The sequence below is a fragment of the Batrachochytrium dendrobatidis genome (assembly GCF_000203795.2).
Source record: "Batrachochytrium dendrobatidis JAM81 unplaced genomic scaffold BATDEscaffold_4, whole genome shotgun sequence".
In the NCBI taxonomy this organism is placed as follows: domain Eukaryota; kingdom Fungi; phylum Chytridiomycota; class Chytridiomycetes; order Rhizophydiales; genus Batrachochytrium; species Batrachochytrium dendrobatidis.
The window spans coordinates 508,717-524,710 of NW_006281102.1; the positions used below are offsets into that span (position 1 = coordinate 508,717).

Sequence of the window (15,994 nt, forward strand, 5' to 3'; positions counted from 1 at the left end):
ATCTATTAGGACCGGGAATCGTATAGAGTATTTTGGGTATTGCTCATGGCTTGGCTCTGACCATTACGATGTGGAGAAAACCCATGCTCTTGTGGAGAATAGGTTGGTTGCATACCAGTGACTTTTACAACAGTAGAATGGGGTTCGGAAGCGAGGGTTGTATTCGAAGATCCGTTGATAGGAGGGTCTGATCTGACCTTGTCACGCTTGTATTTCGTAATGTAATTGATAATTAGCAGTAGACAAGACACAGCGACAAGAACCATATTCCACATAAACCCGGCAACATCAACAGAGCTTCCAATCACAGGTGCGCCTGGTTGAGAATTTCGCAGAGCAGGCAAGGCAAAAAGGAGTGATGCTGTAATGGAGATTGTAGGTGGCTCAACTTTACGATCTCGTAGCCAAAGTGTAATGGTTAAAGTAAAGGCAGATAGCGATAGAGCCCACATGATGATCACTACAATCTATGTACATGAATACAACGAGCAATGAATTAGTGATCAAACTATTTCAAAGCCACATGTTTAATCAGCTGGAAAGATCAGCGTTACCATGGAAAAGAACTTTGTGGTCCAAGATCGCTCAATGAATGTATCTACAATAATAATGCCGCTAGTTCCACCAGCATTTGCAATTTCAAGTGCAACGGTCCACGACTGAACAGCTCCGACAATACCAGCTACTAGAGGAACGCTTTGACTGTTGGATAAAGTGTTAGAATAGACTCCGAACATTACAGCCATATTCACGTGAAATGGAACATCAAACAAGTCGGAATACATAAACAGCCAATCTCATCATAAATACAGAAGCGCTCCATTTCCGACAAATCTGACAGTAAAATAGGATTCAAAATCGACCAATAGTGGCAAACTTTGATAAAACATGCACTTGTCAACAAGACGCCACTTCAAAAAATCCACTTGATCAGTAGATGATGGAAATTGAGAGTGAACGAGCATGCATAACCAAGAGCAAGGCATTAAGTGACTTGGAGTATACGTACTTGAAAAAACTGTTCCGATACGAAGCGATATCAAAGTATGTCTTGTACTTGTCAAATGGATACAAGTTGGGCTGGCCTACATCGATAGGAATAGCTATATCAAATGATGGAATAATAGACCCTTGCTTCATGGCAGTTTGCTTTCCACCGACAATCAGTAAAACATCACTAGCAAGTCGGTTGTAAGCATAGTTGGTGGAATTGTCTTGTAGACTGTATGTACCCCAGGGATAAGCGTTGAAGTGCACTTTGAAATTGAATCCAGCAACATCGACATTGGTGACGTTGCCCATAATAAGTATGCCATCAAAGGGAGTTCCATTAGAAAGAATCGAGAATGGATCGCCATTGACGGTAGCTACTTGTTGAAGCTTTTTGTTGGCCTCGTTATTATTCAGGATGGTAGAAACTGGAACAAATATCACCAAAAACAACAGGACAATGCTGACTGCAACTATTTGAATAATGTGTGAGCGCTTTAGATTGAGTTTTAGCATTGGGATATATTTGAAATTGAATCAGGATTGCCAGGATATGGTATAAAGTGAGTATGTCAATTACACTCGATGGATGTGATGAAATCCGCGGATAAGTTGGTGTTAAACTTTTGACTGTTGTCATAGCTTGATTCATTGGCAACCTGCGGCTATACTACATGTGATTTCTCGTGATTTTAAACCCTGACAATGCTTAAAGCATTTTTGACTGCTATTCTGAGCAGCAGCCTTGTCTATTGCTTTGCAGACTTATGCCGGGTCTTTGCGAGATAATCCTGAATTCCATTTTCTAGCTGCACCAGTCGGCCCTTTTCCAGCAAATACATACGGCCAGCCTCGCTCCGCCTAACTTGCTCAGCAACGAATTCGTTGTGCGATACAAGAATCACAGCTCCATCCCAATTTTCCAATGCTTCAAGCAACCCATCAATGGATTCCATATCCAAGTGGTTAGTGATCTCATCCAACACTAGCAACTGTGGCGCATGAGAGATGGCGCAGGCAAGAACAACTCGAGTACACTGGCCACCAGAAAGAGTTGATAATGGCTGACGAGAGATGGACGCTGGAAGACCTACACGACCAAGATACTCGAGACAGTTTTGGTCCGTCAATCCGTCCAACCCAACAATCGCATCATTTCCATTCGACTTTGCCAGTGAGCTGCTACCAACGCCACGCCCACATGCAACCAGATGGCCAGATAAATGATCTTGCATAGCGTATCGAATATATTCAATGGCAGATTCATGGATATGCGAAAGAGAATCGACATGACTTTGAGCAAAGTATCCTACTTTTAGATTGGGGTGCCGATTTATTTGGCCACTGATCTTGGCTTCATTATTCGAGCCAGCAATAATCTCCATTAGAGTGGTTTTACCACATCCGTTAGGTCCGACAATGACAATGCGATCGCCTATCTCTACAGTAAGGGATACATCTTGAAGGATTTGATGTGGGCCTGCAGATGCACCAACACTCTGCTTACCTGATCCGCGTAAACTACGATAGGTAGCCGTCACACTATCCATACCAATTAGCATTGTCCCAGTATGTCTTAGTGCTGTTGCCAGTGGAATGGTAAACTCAACAGGCTCCTCTTTTCTGTCCACCGTGATGGCTTCTCTTACGCTGTGATGATATCCAACCAAATCTCGGTTTAGTTTAAACCGATGTCCATTTGCACTCCGCTGCAGCCCAAACCTATCCAACTTTTTCTTGCGCGACATGGCTTGCTTCATATTTCCTCCCTGCTGTGCGTGAGCTATACTGTCTTGAATATGCTCAATTTGACGCTGTTGTGCCTTTTGCATGCGTTGCTTCATCAGTTGACTGTTGTGGTGGTTCTCAACAAACTCGTCATAGTTTCCTGTATGGATCGAGAGAGATTGGTTACGTAACCAAATAATTTCAGATACAGTATAGTTGAGAAAGTTACGATCGTGCGAAACAATAACGACAGTAATGTCCTTGATCGAGTGAATATACTTTCTCAGCCACACAATGGCTTCCAAATCCAAGTGATTTGCTTTGAAATTATTATGAAAAGACAATACTGGTAGATTAGCATAGTTAATTGCCACATTAGTGTCCAACACATTGCTGGGTCACTTACTCGGTTCGTCGAGCAAGAGAACATCGGGCTTTACGTATAAAGCTTTAGCAAGAGCCACTCGCATTTTCCAACCTCCTGACAACTCATTCATCGGTCGATCAGGAGAGTGTGTTTTTCCTTCAGCAATATTCATGGTTTTAAGAACCTTCAAGGCAAAACTTTGACGGCCATGGCCACCGACAGCAGCAATTTTACTGCATGTAGCTGCAAGGCGTTCCTGGGCATCATGAAGGAGGGTTTCTGGAGTGTCATGGAGCGAAAGAGATGAAATGGATGCCATGATAGTGAGGTTTTGCTCGGCCTTGAGAAGGTCTTGGCGAGCTACCCAACCTCGTTTACCAGATCGAAGTCTGGCAGTCCTGTCTGCTGATGCGACAATTCGAAGCTGATCAGTAAGACGGAGCTCATGCATTGCTTTAGCAATCTGCGCATTATCATGCGATTCTAGCGCAGTTGTAAGGACTGATTATTGGAGTATGCAAACGATTGTACAGTTGATAAGTAAAGAATGGCTCAACTACAGTAGCCTGTCTACACAACAGTCAAGCCTTACCATCACGCTCATGCATGAGATCGGTCAAGTAAGTATCGGCAGATAACACTTCCTGCAAGATGGTGCAATCGCTTGCATCGTCAATCTGTTCAACCATCAATGGCCTAATTGTAGTAGGAAACCCAGCAATCACACCACTGGCCATAGCAGTAAGCAGTGTGGATTTTCCTGTTCCATTTCTGCCTACAAGCCCATAATGCGTAGTCGGTTTTAGCAGCAAGTCAGCATTGTTGATTAAAACTCTTCCAGTCGAGAGCTGGATTGTTAGCCCTACAAGATTGATCTATAAAGTGTTAGTATGCACATTGTGCTATAACATGCTTTTGCAAGTGCAAGATACCTCTTTGGACAAAGTTTCTAATGTATCGACGTGAAAACGAGACTGAATGCACGATGCAATGATATTTGCAATAGGCATTGAAGACTCGGCACCATTGTCAGATAGCAATTGCTCCTGCTTCAGTTTTTCTGCAGCTCTAGCTCTTCTGTTGACAGTTCTTTTTATTTTTGTGGAATCAACCATATTCAAAGTAGTGATGTTTGCAGTTCAAATTCCAGTTTATAAGCATTTCGAGGCTCATCATATCGAATGACTCATGCGTCTATAAATGCTTGGTCAGCAACTGCAGACACTCTTTAGATTGCAGCTTGTCAGTTAATAGTAATTGTAAAGCGTATCTTCATTCCCTCTACATGAGAATTACTCGAAAATTGCCCGCTTTAAATCTGCATAGGCTCGATCCAGCTCATCATTGACTACCACTACATCCACACTTCCATTGGCCTTTCCCCATTGCATTTCTTTGATCGCTGCATTCAGTCGAGCTTCTGCCGAGTCTTTTGTCTCTGTTCCTCTACCAGTCAGTCGCTCCTTCAATTTTTCAATTGATGGTGGTGCTACAAAGATACACAGTGGCGGGTTGGTGAAAGGCGAGGTTCCCGACTGCACCCTGGATTGCAATTGAATCACTCCTTGCATGTCAATGTCGAGAATCACATTCTTGCCTTGTTCAAGTACGCTCTGCACTGCTTGGTACGATGTACCTATCATTGACAAGTCGAGTGAATTCAATGGATAATGTCTTGGTGTTTTGTCGTATCAACCCTAGCACGAATGAGACTGGGCTTACCATAAATGTTGCCAGAGAACTCGGCACTCTCGACAAATTTCCCTTCAGAAATCTTTGTCTTGAGAACCTCCCGCTCGCTAAAATGGTAGTCGACACCATCAGTTTCACCTGGGCGAGGTTTACGAGATGTGTCTATCCCACATCATTAGTCAACACATATAGCATCCAAGTAACAGTAGACGTTGAAAGCACCACAACTTACGAGAAATGCTAAATCCAAACTGCTCTGGAAATTCCTTGAACAGTCGCTTCAACAGCGTGGATTTGCCAGATCCAGAGGGCCCACAAAGAACAATTGGACGTGGCTTGGCTGCATTGTACGACATGGTTTTTGTAGTACTAGTCATGTATATTTTTGGCACTGGTTTGGTTTAGGCATCCAAGTTGGTGAATATGCAAACAAGTAGTTGATGACTAATGTTAGCAATGTCTACGTTGTTTGACGGGAATAGAATGGGAAAATGGAGCTTGAATAATGGTCAACCAAAGTTTATCAAACTTGTTTCCATTGTACAAGGTTATTTATACACAAAAAACCATGTCAGATCAGATACAGTTTCAAGTCTACACAAAAACTGTTTGAATTAAGAACCAATGACTCGAAAATTGTTATTTCAAATAGGATGAATAGAAGACTAGACAACATTGTTATATATGCAATGCACACCCGGCTGTACCAGCAACCGACAAAGGCGATTCACAAACATTGGTGTCAAGTCTTGGATAGGCTGCAAATGTCCAACTTTGACTTGTAGACAACTTGGCTACTCATCATACACACCCTCAGGGGGAAATGCCATCTTTGCCAGTAGCCACAATAGTGTAATATGTACTCGACTTTATTTTATATTCAAAACCAGCCATCACAGCTTGGATTGAAAAGTATCTGAACTGGGAGGGGGCTGTCGGTACAAAAACTGAACCCAGGAATTAAAATGGTGTCGTTTTGGTCCAGCAAGCTTTAGATCTACCACATCTACTGGCTTAACATTTCCTCCTTGTATGGTATCCCCAGCACTGTCTGTATCCAGATCAGTACTGAAATCAATCATACCATTGCTGTGATCAAAGTATGCTACATTGATGGTGATATCGTCACGATACCTTCGACTTTTGACTCGTGGAATAGACAGTATATGTCTAATACGATCACGATCAGGAACTGCCCGACCAGCACTTAATGCAGACAGCATCAGGGCTGTTGCAGCATTACCTTGCTCATAACTTCCTCCAACAACTTTTACACACGTTTCCTCGTCAAGTTCGTCCCAGAGTCCATCTGTGGCGAGAACAATAAACTTGTCATTTTTGTCACGTACATAGTGAATCACTTCTGGCTCGGCAGTGACATACGGTGGAGTTTTGTAATGTCTTGGAATTCCGCGACGACCATCTGGATAGAGGCTTGGAAGAATCACTCGTTGGTCACGAATCGACCATTTGTATCTTGCGTCACCTATCCAATCAACAACGAGTTGGTATCTTACAACAAAGCGGTTTAAAAAGCGCACAACTTACCAAATGCTCGAGTAGGCATCAACCCACCAAGAATACGACCTTTGACAATCACATCTTCACCGGGATGCTCATCCATTAGTCTAGCATACTCTTTCGGGTTTTTAAATGTCTGGTCTGCGCTGAGAGCCACGCTTAAATACGCTTTTGAATTATCAGGAGAGTAGTCAACACTACGACCTATAATAGCTCGACAGTCGCCAGTGCAAGCAACATACACGTCTTCGCCGTCAATGTAAGCTACAATAGCACATGCACCGGATAGAGCCGTACGCAAGCTGGCAATGCATTCGTTACGAGTGAATGCAGGAAGTCCAAGAACCCATGAAGCAATTGTGCCCTTTGAGGTGACTTGATTTGCAACGTTGCCGTAGGTGGTGAATGCTCCCTGGGTAATGTCAGCATCAAGACGAGTAAAAGCACTTTTAAGCGCTTTTTTGATGAGACGATGGCGATCGGGAGATGATTCTGGTAAATCAGGTTTGGATGGGAGGCCAAGTTCAGTTATACTCTGGGCAACATAAGCAAGAAGGTATTTTTGAACTATTTTCCCGCATTCAGGTCCACCATGACCATCAAACATTCTTGACATTAGACAAGAGATTAGGTTAGCACTTGTCTAGATCAAGATTCACTGCAAATCATACAGCAGACTCGATAAAATTACCCCAAGAGTACACCATTGCCGAATTTGACATGCGCATAGTAATCCTCAATGGGTTGATTGCTAGCCACAGAATTTGCATCAATCCTCACAACAGGTGCTGGCTCACTACTCTGATTGTCATGATTCATATTAAACAATAGCTGGTTTTTGGTAAGGATCGAAATGATTTGGTCGTCCGTCAGCATATGTTTGACTTGAGGAAGATCCGAGCAATCAATAGCCTCCAAGGGTTGGGATTCTGTTGTGGGTTGGATATTTAATGATGATTTGTTCATGACAATATAAATCCCACCGCCTGTTAGAAGAAGTGCTGTTGAAATGAGAATCTTGAATGTTGTCGAGTAGGTGGATAACTTGGGTTTAGGCAATGGTGTAGTCGAAGTACTATTGTAGCGTATACACTGTAACTGAGGTGCAAGTCTCTTCAAATCTAACGCAGTTGGTCGAGAGTGAAGCAGCCGTCTTGGGAATACAAGAGATGTTGCTGATGGCAAGAGCCGGTTTAATAGTTTCATCCCAATAACAGTTGAATGGGTAAATGTGTCGATTTGGGAAATCCGACTATTACAAATATCGTGCAATGGCTCAATGAATCCACTTTCAGACTGTCATGGCTTTTGATTCTTGCTTCAGATCGATAAAATATATAATACAGGTTTTTATTTTAATCGATTCTCAAGCAGACACATCTGGATATAAATCAAACCTGCGCTGAGAGTATACGGGAATGGCTTGTCGAGTCTGCTCAACCTTTTTTGGATCAATGTCTGCATACACGATAGACTCTGTCTCGTCTGTGGTGGCAATGACTGCACCCATGGGATCGACCACTGTAGAGTGTCCCCATGCAATATAAGAAGCAGTTTCATCTCGAGCCGGAGAGCATGCAGCTACATAGATCTGGTTATCCAAAGCCCTAGATCTCTGTAGCAATTCCCACTAAAGCATCATGTAATGCATCCAAGTTTAATCCTTCTATTCAAAACTATACGAGAACAAAGTGGGCTTACATGAAGAGGGCCTGTGGTCATATTGAAGGCTCCTGGGTAAACCATAGCCATGCAACCCTTTCTAGCAGCCATCATTGCCATTTCTGGAAACCGAATATCATAACAAATGCCTACACCAATCTTGCCATATTCGGTGTCAACCATACTCAACCCATCACCAGCAGTCAGAACATCCGATTCCTTAAACTTTTGACCGCCAGGGATATCAATGTCAAAAAGATGCGCTTTGCGATGGGTTTGGATGAGCGAGCCCGAAGGAGACCAGACTGTACAAGTGTTGTACAGATTGCCACTAGATGACTCGGGAAACGATCCACCCACAAGGTACACACCTGCCTGCTGAGCCATATTCGATAACGCCGCAAAGGTTGGCGATTCCTTTGTAGCTGGTTCGGCGTAGGTTGGAAAATAAGATGTGCCATAAGGGGAGTTGAAGCATTCTGGAAGAACAATGATATTGGCACCAGCAGCTGAAGCTTTGAGTACCATGGACTTTGCATTGGAAAGGTTGAGATGTTTGTCACTAGTCACTTTGAGTTGGATCAAAGCCAGTCGGAATGCCTTGGAGGGTGAGAGTGCCATTTGAATCGATCTGTTAGTCGAATTGTTGTATTGGCAATGGATTGTCAAAAACAAAGTATACTCCAAATCTATTCATATTGAATTCCAACTATTTGACAGCATGGTGTCGGACAGTCACGGCCGTATTCATGCCAATAAAACACTAGATAGGAGTGTCAATCTACTGGACAATATTGTGCACTTTGAACCCATTGGTTTATTGTCTTGCTCATTTTTATATGAGCAACGAATGTTTGCAATCTAGTAAATCTCACATCAGAACAATCGAGCCCAATATTTCAATTCAAAATTAGTTTGTATGCATCATATAACAGACGTTATGCTTGGACAAAAAATTAAAAGTATCTTATTGAACGAGCAGCGCAGCCGATTTGTAGTAGGAAGCCAACAATCATTTGACCATTGTCTATTTCAAGCAAAATTACAAGATAAATACAGTAAATTATCATTTCATGAAACTAAATGTTTATTATACTTTGACTCTTTAGTGTTCCATTCTGCGTGGATACAGCCGTAAGACTGCATCAATTATTAAAAGCAAGTGCGAATCAGGAAATAATATAAAAGGTTTTAAATGACAATATATATCCATAAGAAAATTATTAATGTTTAGATCACGCCAGGAGGTGCAAGAAACGAATACTCGGCTTCAAGGTCATGCAAGAAACTCGACAGCATTTTCGTGCGTGATTCTGATGGAGTATGTGCAGTTCGTACTACCGGTGTAATATGCTTGCTAGTTGCAGTATCGCTTTTGCTTGATACATTCTCCAGGCAATCAAATTTACCAAGCTCTTTATTGCGCACATACGCACTCGCATTTGGGGATACATCGCCATCACAATCGGGCTTAAACATGCTGGGTGTATTCACAACAGTATCTTCACTCGCAACTCGTCGTATTGAATCAAGGTTGCGTATTACAGCAAGCTCTGGATCCTCAAAGTTGATATCCCTTAGATCTGATGGCATATTGGCATCTTGGAAATCTACAAGTTCAAGCTCATCAAGTAATCCTTGAATGCGCCGTCGTGCCAAACTCAAATCTGATTTATGCGTGGTCAGACTATGCGCTGACTTTAAAAGTAGCCGATTTGGTGAGCTGTTAGCTATACAGTTATCTGTAAAGAAACAACAAAGTGAGGTTTTCCCGCCAGTAGAAATCAAAATGCTGATTAGTAACAAGTATAAGCACCAAACAATGCAATAGCCGTGTTTAAAATTCCATCAACTCACCCAAATGAAGATATGTATACTTTCGAGATGGAGCTTGGATTAAAGGAACTTGATGCTTATCATCCAATGATATCATAGATTCTGCAGTGTTCACCACTGTTGCACCATCATCATTGTTATCCTCACATGCTCCGCCAATATCATGTGTTTCAGATACCTTTGAATCACAATCGGACTGTACATAAGACAATGAGTTTACCCGCGACGGCAACATAACTTGCTCTCCAGATACAGTCCACGCACCACCATATTTTATCCTAGAACTGTTTTGACTTATTCCCATACTTGATGTAGAAGAGGTATCACCATTAAGAGTATCTGCGGACACAGTGCTATGTTGCGATGGATTTCCTGTAGCAGATGACTGCACAGTAGATCCATCAGCGTATCGACTTTCTTCGTTGATCAATCCACAAAGCGATTTGTGATTGATTGTGAATTCCCGTCTAGGAGCACTGGGTAAGGGTTTTTGAGGATACTCATAAGCAACTTCATCTCGTTGATTAGTAGAATGACTAACGGTGGATGCTCGATGCAACATCTCACGCGCAACATCTCGACGATGACGAATTGATCCAAAAGCTGGTGACAAAAGTTTATCTTGTACTGGAACATATGTCGTTGGAGACAGAATAGCAAGGACTTCTGGGCGATCTTCACCAAACACTGATGTAGTCAAAGACGTGTCGGCAGCAAAGGATGGTGAAGTTGGAGAGTAAATGGATGCTATTGTAGGAGCGCTGCTCAAAGCTTCTGCAGATGTATCCAACACTCCATCTCTATGAGCAATTCTGCCAACATTGTGTGTTTGTACCATCAAGTTATGATTACTTTTAAACCCAGATGAGCTTGAAACCAACGAGTCTGGAGCAGCTGGCAAAATGGCAAGCGTGGAATCAGTGGGTGTCGAATTGGAACAATCGAATATGGATATATTTGAACAATCGGTGGGACTGTGAGGAAGTTTTTGAACCAGATTGGATGGACGTTTAGGAACAGGTGGTGGAGGTATGGTTATAGTTGACAATGGCTGAGGTGTATTCATTTCGGATGGTGACGTCGCGGATGCTTTACGGCCATGACGGCTGCCTCCCTTGAGTGGATTTGACATGCGATCAACAGCACCTTTTACTCGTTCAACAGATGATCGGAATGTTAGTTTGGATGTAAAGGAAAAGCGAATAGTGGTGGCTGTAGGCGAGGCAGCAGATGATGGTAATGTTGTTTTTAAAGTTGTTACAGGGAGAGCGATTGAGTCAGTAGAGTCTGTGCTAGTCGATCCAGTAGATACATTCGGTATACCATCCGCGCTAGTATTAGATGGTGACAATGCCATGGCATTATTCACGAACACTGATTTCGAATCATCCTCGTTGGCATCTCTTTTTGCACCTGCCTTCATCTGCTTATGTTCAGATCTAAATTTGGCGGCAAATTCAAGCACGTAAGCAGACCGATATTGCGGGTTAGCAATTGCATTATTGTGAGCTTTAATGTTGCTGTTGGTATGTATGATGTTTGACGATGTTCCTGAATCAGATCTCGTATTGGCATCACTTGTAGACGGGGACATGACCAATGAAGCAATCAGCAAGCCTGCGGCTTTCCGCTGTGCTTCTGCAACAAGTTTACGAAAACAGTAGGCTATTGAATGGGGAGCCTTGCTTGTGGTTTGATCGTGGGGAATACGCAGGATATCAGCAAACATTTGACCCATTTGTGGCGATACCTGTCTTGGTCGTTTCTTACCAGAAAACCCACTCGTATTGAATTCAAGACCATCTATATTTCCATTTGATGTTGAATCGGTAGCAGTGGAGGTCACCGTATCAACCATGCTCCCCACTAGAAGCATGGGTATTTCATCCGGTCTGGCCATGGACATATTGGCACTTTTTGTCTCTACAATCAGACGGTAGTACTTCCAAAGGGATTGGAGGGACTGTTTGTCGCCAACATCATAGGTGAGCATAAATGCATCGGCAGCAGCAATCACAGAGGGCCAGAGCGCATAGTAAAGAGGATGTCCACCTAGATCTATGAGTGTAATTGTAATACGATGTGGAGCTGATGGGATTATATCAGTGTTGGCTACTGGAGATGTTGTCGTAGTTGGCTGTGATGGCTAGTGTTTATACAGATAATATTAGTCATTGAAGTAATATACGAAAAAAATGGATAAATCAACATGGTTCATTGATGGTCAGAACCACAGCAATAATTGTAGCTGATTTACCTGTGGTGAGGTTGCTGGATTGACAATGAACTGAAAAGTAGTAGACTCTTCGATGGTTGGTATATACGGACCCAAATACAGTCCTCTATGCTGAAACGATGGATTAGATTGTGAATTAATGACTTTTGGCTGGTCTACCAATGCTCCCCTTAATAAGGTGTTGCATAGAGTAGTTTTGCCTGTATGTGGAGGGCCTAATACAAGAACGTTCAGATGAGTCAAATTGCCAGCCTCTGTCAGCAGCATGATTATTAACAGTCGTCACGATAATCAGTCTAAACAACCAGCGATAGAACAAGATGAGAACCAAGAACTGACTCCACTTGAAAATCGTTCTAGTAATAATGGTATCAATTGTAGTCGGTAATGGCGGAGGTTACAACTAAAGATAAAAACTGGAATTTAGACCAACTCAATCGCTGCTTTGCTGCTTTTGTTTGTTAATCTCAACTCCGATTGTTTCTTTACTGTAGCTGAACACTGCGAAATTTTCCTTTCAACATCCTGCTCTATCCACTCTTCAAACCTTGCTTAATAAAAAAGACTGTTCGAGTACTTGTTCAGTTGACTATAAAACTATGATTGAATGCACTTTTATAGTCAACTGAATTTATTAGACGGATGCAGACTCGGCTCAAGGTTTCCAGAATAACACAGATTCTTGAATGCTCTCATTCATAACTTGTTAATCTATATTCGATTGTCTTGAATATAAAAACGAGAAATAGTTGGATAACGACCAAAATCAAAACTACAAGAGTATAATGATGGATAGTATGAGCATATCATGAGTATATTATGGGTGGATCTCAAGTTTAATCATTTTGATACTAAGCATTCATATGCAAAATCACATGCAATCCTATTACTGATGTTTAGTCAATTCATGCTTTAACCTAGACTGACTACTATTATTAAATAATAAATTGATTTCACAACTTGTATCCCCATCCAATTACAAGGCATATCGATTAATAAAAAGCTGTTTATAACTGAAACAATTCAACCCACAAATCTACCATCTTCTTGGAAATAACCAACTCTGAGCTGCTGAGCTTTCCGATCCGGGAGTCTCTATAATCGCCAGGTGCATCCATTTTTCCATATAAACAAAATGGCAATCCTGAAAGTTCCCAATCAACATTTACACCTGCACTTTCAGTTGCCCAGTAAGTAGGCTCCATCATGTTCAGGTTTTTTGAAGGGATGCGTTCGCCAATGCCACCATTGAACCATAGTGGTTTACCATGTTCATCTGCATGGTATAAACCACCGCATACCTTGTGCTTGCCTTCTTGTTCAAAAACTTTCCCAATTGCTCCGCCGTTATCCAAAAAAACTGTGAATGGAATCTGCAATGCTTCATGAGACAACCAATACGTTTCCTTGTCACCTATAAACAGTAGTTCAAATTGTGTTAATACCATGTTCAAATCAGCGTGTATTACTTTTAAATAAAAGGTGCATACCGTATGTCTTTGAGTATATCAAGTCCATATAAGGCATACTGTTAAGTGCACATGTGAGGAGAATAGCAGGCATCGATCTTGTCTTATCCCAAACCACAACTCCTGAATCAAGCTCATCGGACGAGACTTTCGCCATCACGCGACTAGTATTGAATATGAGATTTTCTTTGAATGGCTCAGCTAATGTGTTGATTAAATCAGTCAATCCAGGTCCACGACCATAAGTTCCAAATCCAAGAGTTCGATCACGAAAAAACAATGCTCCTGTTTCCTTGTATGCCTTTGTCTCAAACAATGTTTCTGGATGTTGGAAAAACAAGGCATCAGTATCCATCAAAATGACTTGTTGAAAACTAGATGCCAATACTGCCAATGGCTTGTTCTCCCATCCTTTGCTGCATTTCTTCAGACCAAGCACAGATTGCATGTCCACAAGTGTAACTCGATGTAACGACGTCAATGCATCACGCTCCTTTTGCCCAAGATCGTCTTCGCCACAATATATGATTTCAATTGGCAATTGATTACCAATAAAATTAAGCATGGTGATGGAGTGTTGGGCGACTAAAGCGTATTTTGAACCAGTGGTCATGACAATTCCACGTCCTTTTGATTTTAAAAGTGATTCCACTGCCGAGTGGTACATAGGTCCATTGATGATCCATGGATAAAGTTTTTTTTCCAATTGGAAAAGTTGATCCTCCATGCGAGTCCTTGTAGCAGAATCGTATTGGCAAATCACCAGTTGATAGTAAATGTCAAAGGCTTTTTGATAAGTACGTGCAATGTTCCCCAATTCAACCATATCACCGCCGTCGGGAATTGCTTCTTTACTATTGATGTATTTCAGTGCTGATATAATCTGATTTATATATGCATCGCTGATTTTAATTGATGGCCCGGATTTACCATTAGAGCTAAAAATCAAATGATGTCAGTGTTGAGCCGAGTAATCGAATGCCCATTCTTATTGTAAAGCTGACTACTTTGTTCACATACCTCATGTTTAAACTTTTAGAGCACAGTGGTTCTAGTGAAACAACTGTGCTATAGACTGCAGTGTAACTATCTTCAATACTTGAACCGACATGCCCTTCAAGTTTGGAATAACGAATAGAATATGCGCCTATGGTTGCAGAGTATTAGTTTAACGATATTGACCCGAATACAAGCTTCAAAACTACAAATAGTCGGTGTATTCGACTGAATTTGAATAGTATTAGTCTCAAAAATAACATACCAATGTGTATAAATGCAACTAATGCTACAACACTCATTAAAAGATACAGGAGTATAGAGCTTTTGGCCTTTTTTCTGAATATGTCATAAGCATGTCTTGCTGCAAACATGTCAAACATGATTAGTATCAAGTCAAAGTATCCACCATCTCAGCTAATCAATTCAGCTACCTTTTTGAGAGCCAGCATACACGAATCCTAAATATTTGGCATGTATTTAAATTGACGATTAATATCTAGGGTTGGTGAAATCGAATAAAAGTAGCCAAAACTAGACAGATACAATGTATCTGACGCTTATTATTCCACTCCAACTATGCATGAAACTCAAATAAATTCAAGACATTGTCTATCAAGTCATCAATACGCACCACGATAGCTTTTGGCTGAAAACCCCTTTTGACTAGAGTAGTCATATACGTTGTCACAAAGTGGGTGCATTTCAATCTGATATTTATTTTTAAAGCTAATCAAACAATTTGCTGAAGATGAGTGTAAACCCCAGCTGGGTCTACTTATATTTTACAGCTGTTTGTCAGTTTAAACATCATGGTAGTGTTTGAAAATTAAGCAAATGTTGAACGTGGCATTCTAATAGTGGCTCTGGTAGATCTAACATTATTGAATCTCCGCAAATCTGTAATTGATTAAATATCGACCATTTTGATGTAGTCTTCAGTGCCTCATTTCACCGCCATACTCACATAAAATGAAACACTGAACAAGAGTCAAAGTATAGTAAGCGACCGGTCTCATAAAATGGTGTGTCAGTTTGCTGGACAGCATTGTTTTTGAACCCACCAGTCGACTGATCTCTTGGTGATTGGCATGTATGGTTGCATTCTTGAGATTGTTCTCTTGAACTAGAGCCTATCTGATGTGAGTTTCCAAAACACAAGAGTTTCTTTGGTGCCATGGTTGTCAGATATTCCATGGTTGTGCCAGATATTCCATGGTTGTGTGTAAAACCAACATCTTCAACAACATACTGTCCAGTCGTGGCTTGTGAATCCAAGTCCCATCTGTTTGGTTTCTGTTCAATCTCATCAGCTCTTGCAACTCGGATGTCTTTCAAGACTTTCTAAACAGTGACATGCAACATTTCCAAACATCCATGTTATTCTAGACAACATACCACAAAACAACACTGTCTGACTAGACATGGTTTACCAACCGGTCAACAGACATTAATATTGTGATAGTTGCAACTACACTACAGTTTCATACTGTCAAT

General features: G+C 41.5%; 7 protein-coding genes across 7 annotated transcripts; all 7 read right to left on the reverse strand.

Moving 5' to 3' along the window:
• Window positions 1–5: 5 nt before the first annotated feature.
• Window positions 6–1,506, reverse strand: BATDEDRAFT_87729 (uncharacterized protein; the record flags this gene model as incomplete). Its single annotated transcript, XM_006678152.1, has 3 exons — window positions 6–467; window positions 555–702; window positions 1,010–1,506. The coding sequence occupies 3 exons, from the start codon at window positions 1,504–1,506 to the stop codon at window positions 6–8; spliced, it is 1,107 nt and encodes a 368-aa protein (XP_006678215.1).
• Window positions 1,507–1,739: 233 nt separating this feature from the next.
• On the reverse strand, window positions 1,740–4,200 carry BATDEDRAFT_87728 (uncharacterized protein; the record flags this gene model as incomplete). Its single annotated transcript, XM_006678153.1, has 4 exons — window positions 1,740–3,037; window positions 3,125–3,586; window positions 3,678–3,960; window positions 4,018–4,200. The coding sequence occupies 4 exons, from the start codon at window positions 4,198–4,200 to the stop codon at window positions 1,740–1,742; spliced, it is 2,226 nt and encodes a 741-aa protein (XP_006678216.1).
• A 177-nt stretch (window positions 4,201–4,377) lies between these two features.
• BATDEDRAFT_19206 (uncharacterized protein) lies at window positions 4,378–5,133 on the reverse strand (the record flags this gene model as incomplete). Its single annotated transcript, XM_006677742.1, has 3 exons — window positions 4,378–4,721; window positions 4,808–4,939; window positions 5,010–5,133. 3 exons carry the CDS (start codon window positions 5,131–5,133, stop codon window positions 4,378–4,380), a joined length of 600 nt encoding a protein of 199 aa, XP_006677805.1.
• Window positions 5,134–5,632: 499 nt separating this feature from the next.
• Window positions 5,633–7,264, reverse strand: BATDEDRAFT_34770 (uncharacterized protein; the record flags this gene model as incomplete). The annotated part of the gene is made up of 3 exons (XM_006677936.1): window positions 5,633–6,263; window positions 6,326–6,906; window positions 6,990–7,264. The coding sequence occupies 3 exons, from the start codon at window positions 7,262–7,264 to the stop codon at window positions 5,671–5,673; spliced, it is 1,449 nt and encodes a 482-aa protein (XP_006677999.1). The 3' UTR covers window positions 5,633–5,670.
• A 406-nt stretch (window positions 7,265–7,670) lies between these two features.
• BATDEDRAFT_4790 (uncharacterized protein) lies at window positions 7,671–8,563 on the reverse strand (the record flags this gene model as incomplete). Its single annotated transcript, XM_006677641.1, has 2 exons — window positions 7,671–7,928; window positions 8,000–8,563. Coding segments are annotated over 2 exons (822 nt in total), but the record flags the coding sequence as incomplete, so codon positions are not given.
• Window positions 8,564–9,025: 462 nt separating this feature from the next.
• BATDEDRAFT_34771 (uncharacterized protein) lies at window positions 9,026–12,413 on the reverse strand. Its single transcript, XM_006677937.1, has 3 exons — window positions 12,054–12,413; window positions 9,818–11,942; window positions 9,026–9,702 (listed from the first exon to the last, which is right to left on the reverse strand). Exons 1-3 carry the CDS (start codon window positions 12,297–12,299, stop codon window positions 9,191–9,193), a joined length of 2,883 nt encoding a protein of 960 aa, XP_006678000.1. The 5' UTR covers window positions 12,300–12,413; the 3' UTR covers window positions 9,026–9,190.
• Window positions 12,414–13,021: 608 nt separating this feature from the next.
• BATDEDRAFT_87420 (uncharacterized protein) lies at window positions 13,022–14,871 on the reverse strand (the record flags this gene model as incomplete). Its single annotated transcript, XM_006678154.1, has 4 exons — window positions 13,022–13,446; window positions 13,523–14,439; window positions 14,522–14,648; window positions 14,763–14,871. The coding sequence occupies 4 exons, from the start codon at window positions 14,869–14,871 to the stop codon at window positions 13,040–13,042; spliced, it is 1,560 nt and encodes a 519-aa protein (XP_006678217.1). The 3' UTR covers window positions 13,022–13,039.
• Between the last annotated feature and the right edge of the window lie 1,123 nt (window positions 14,872–15,994).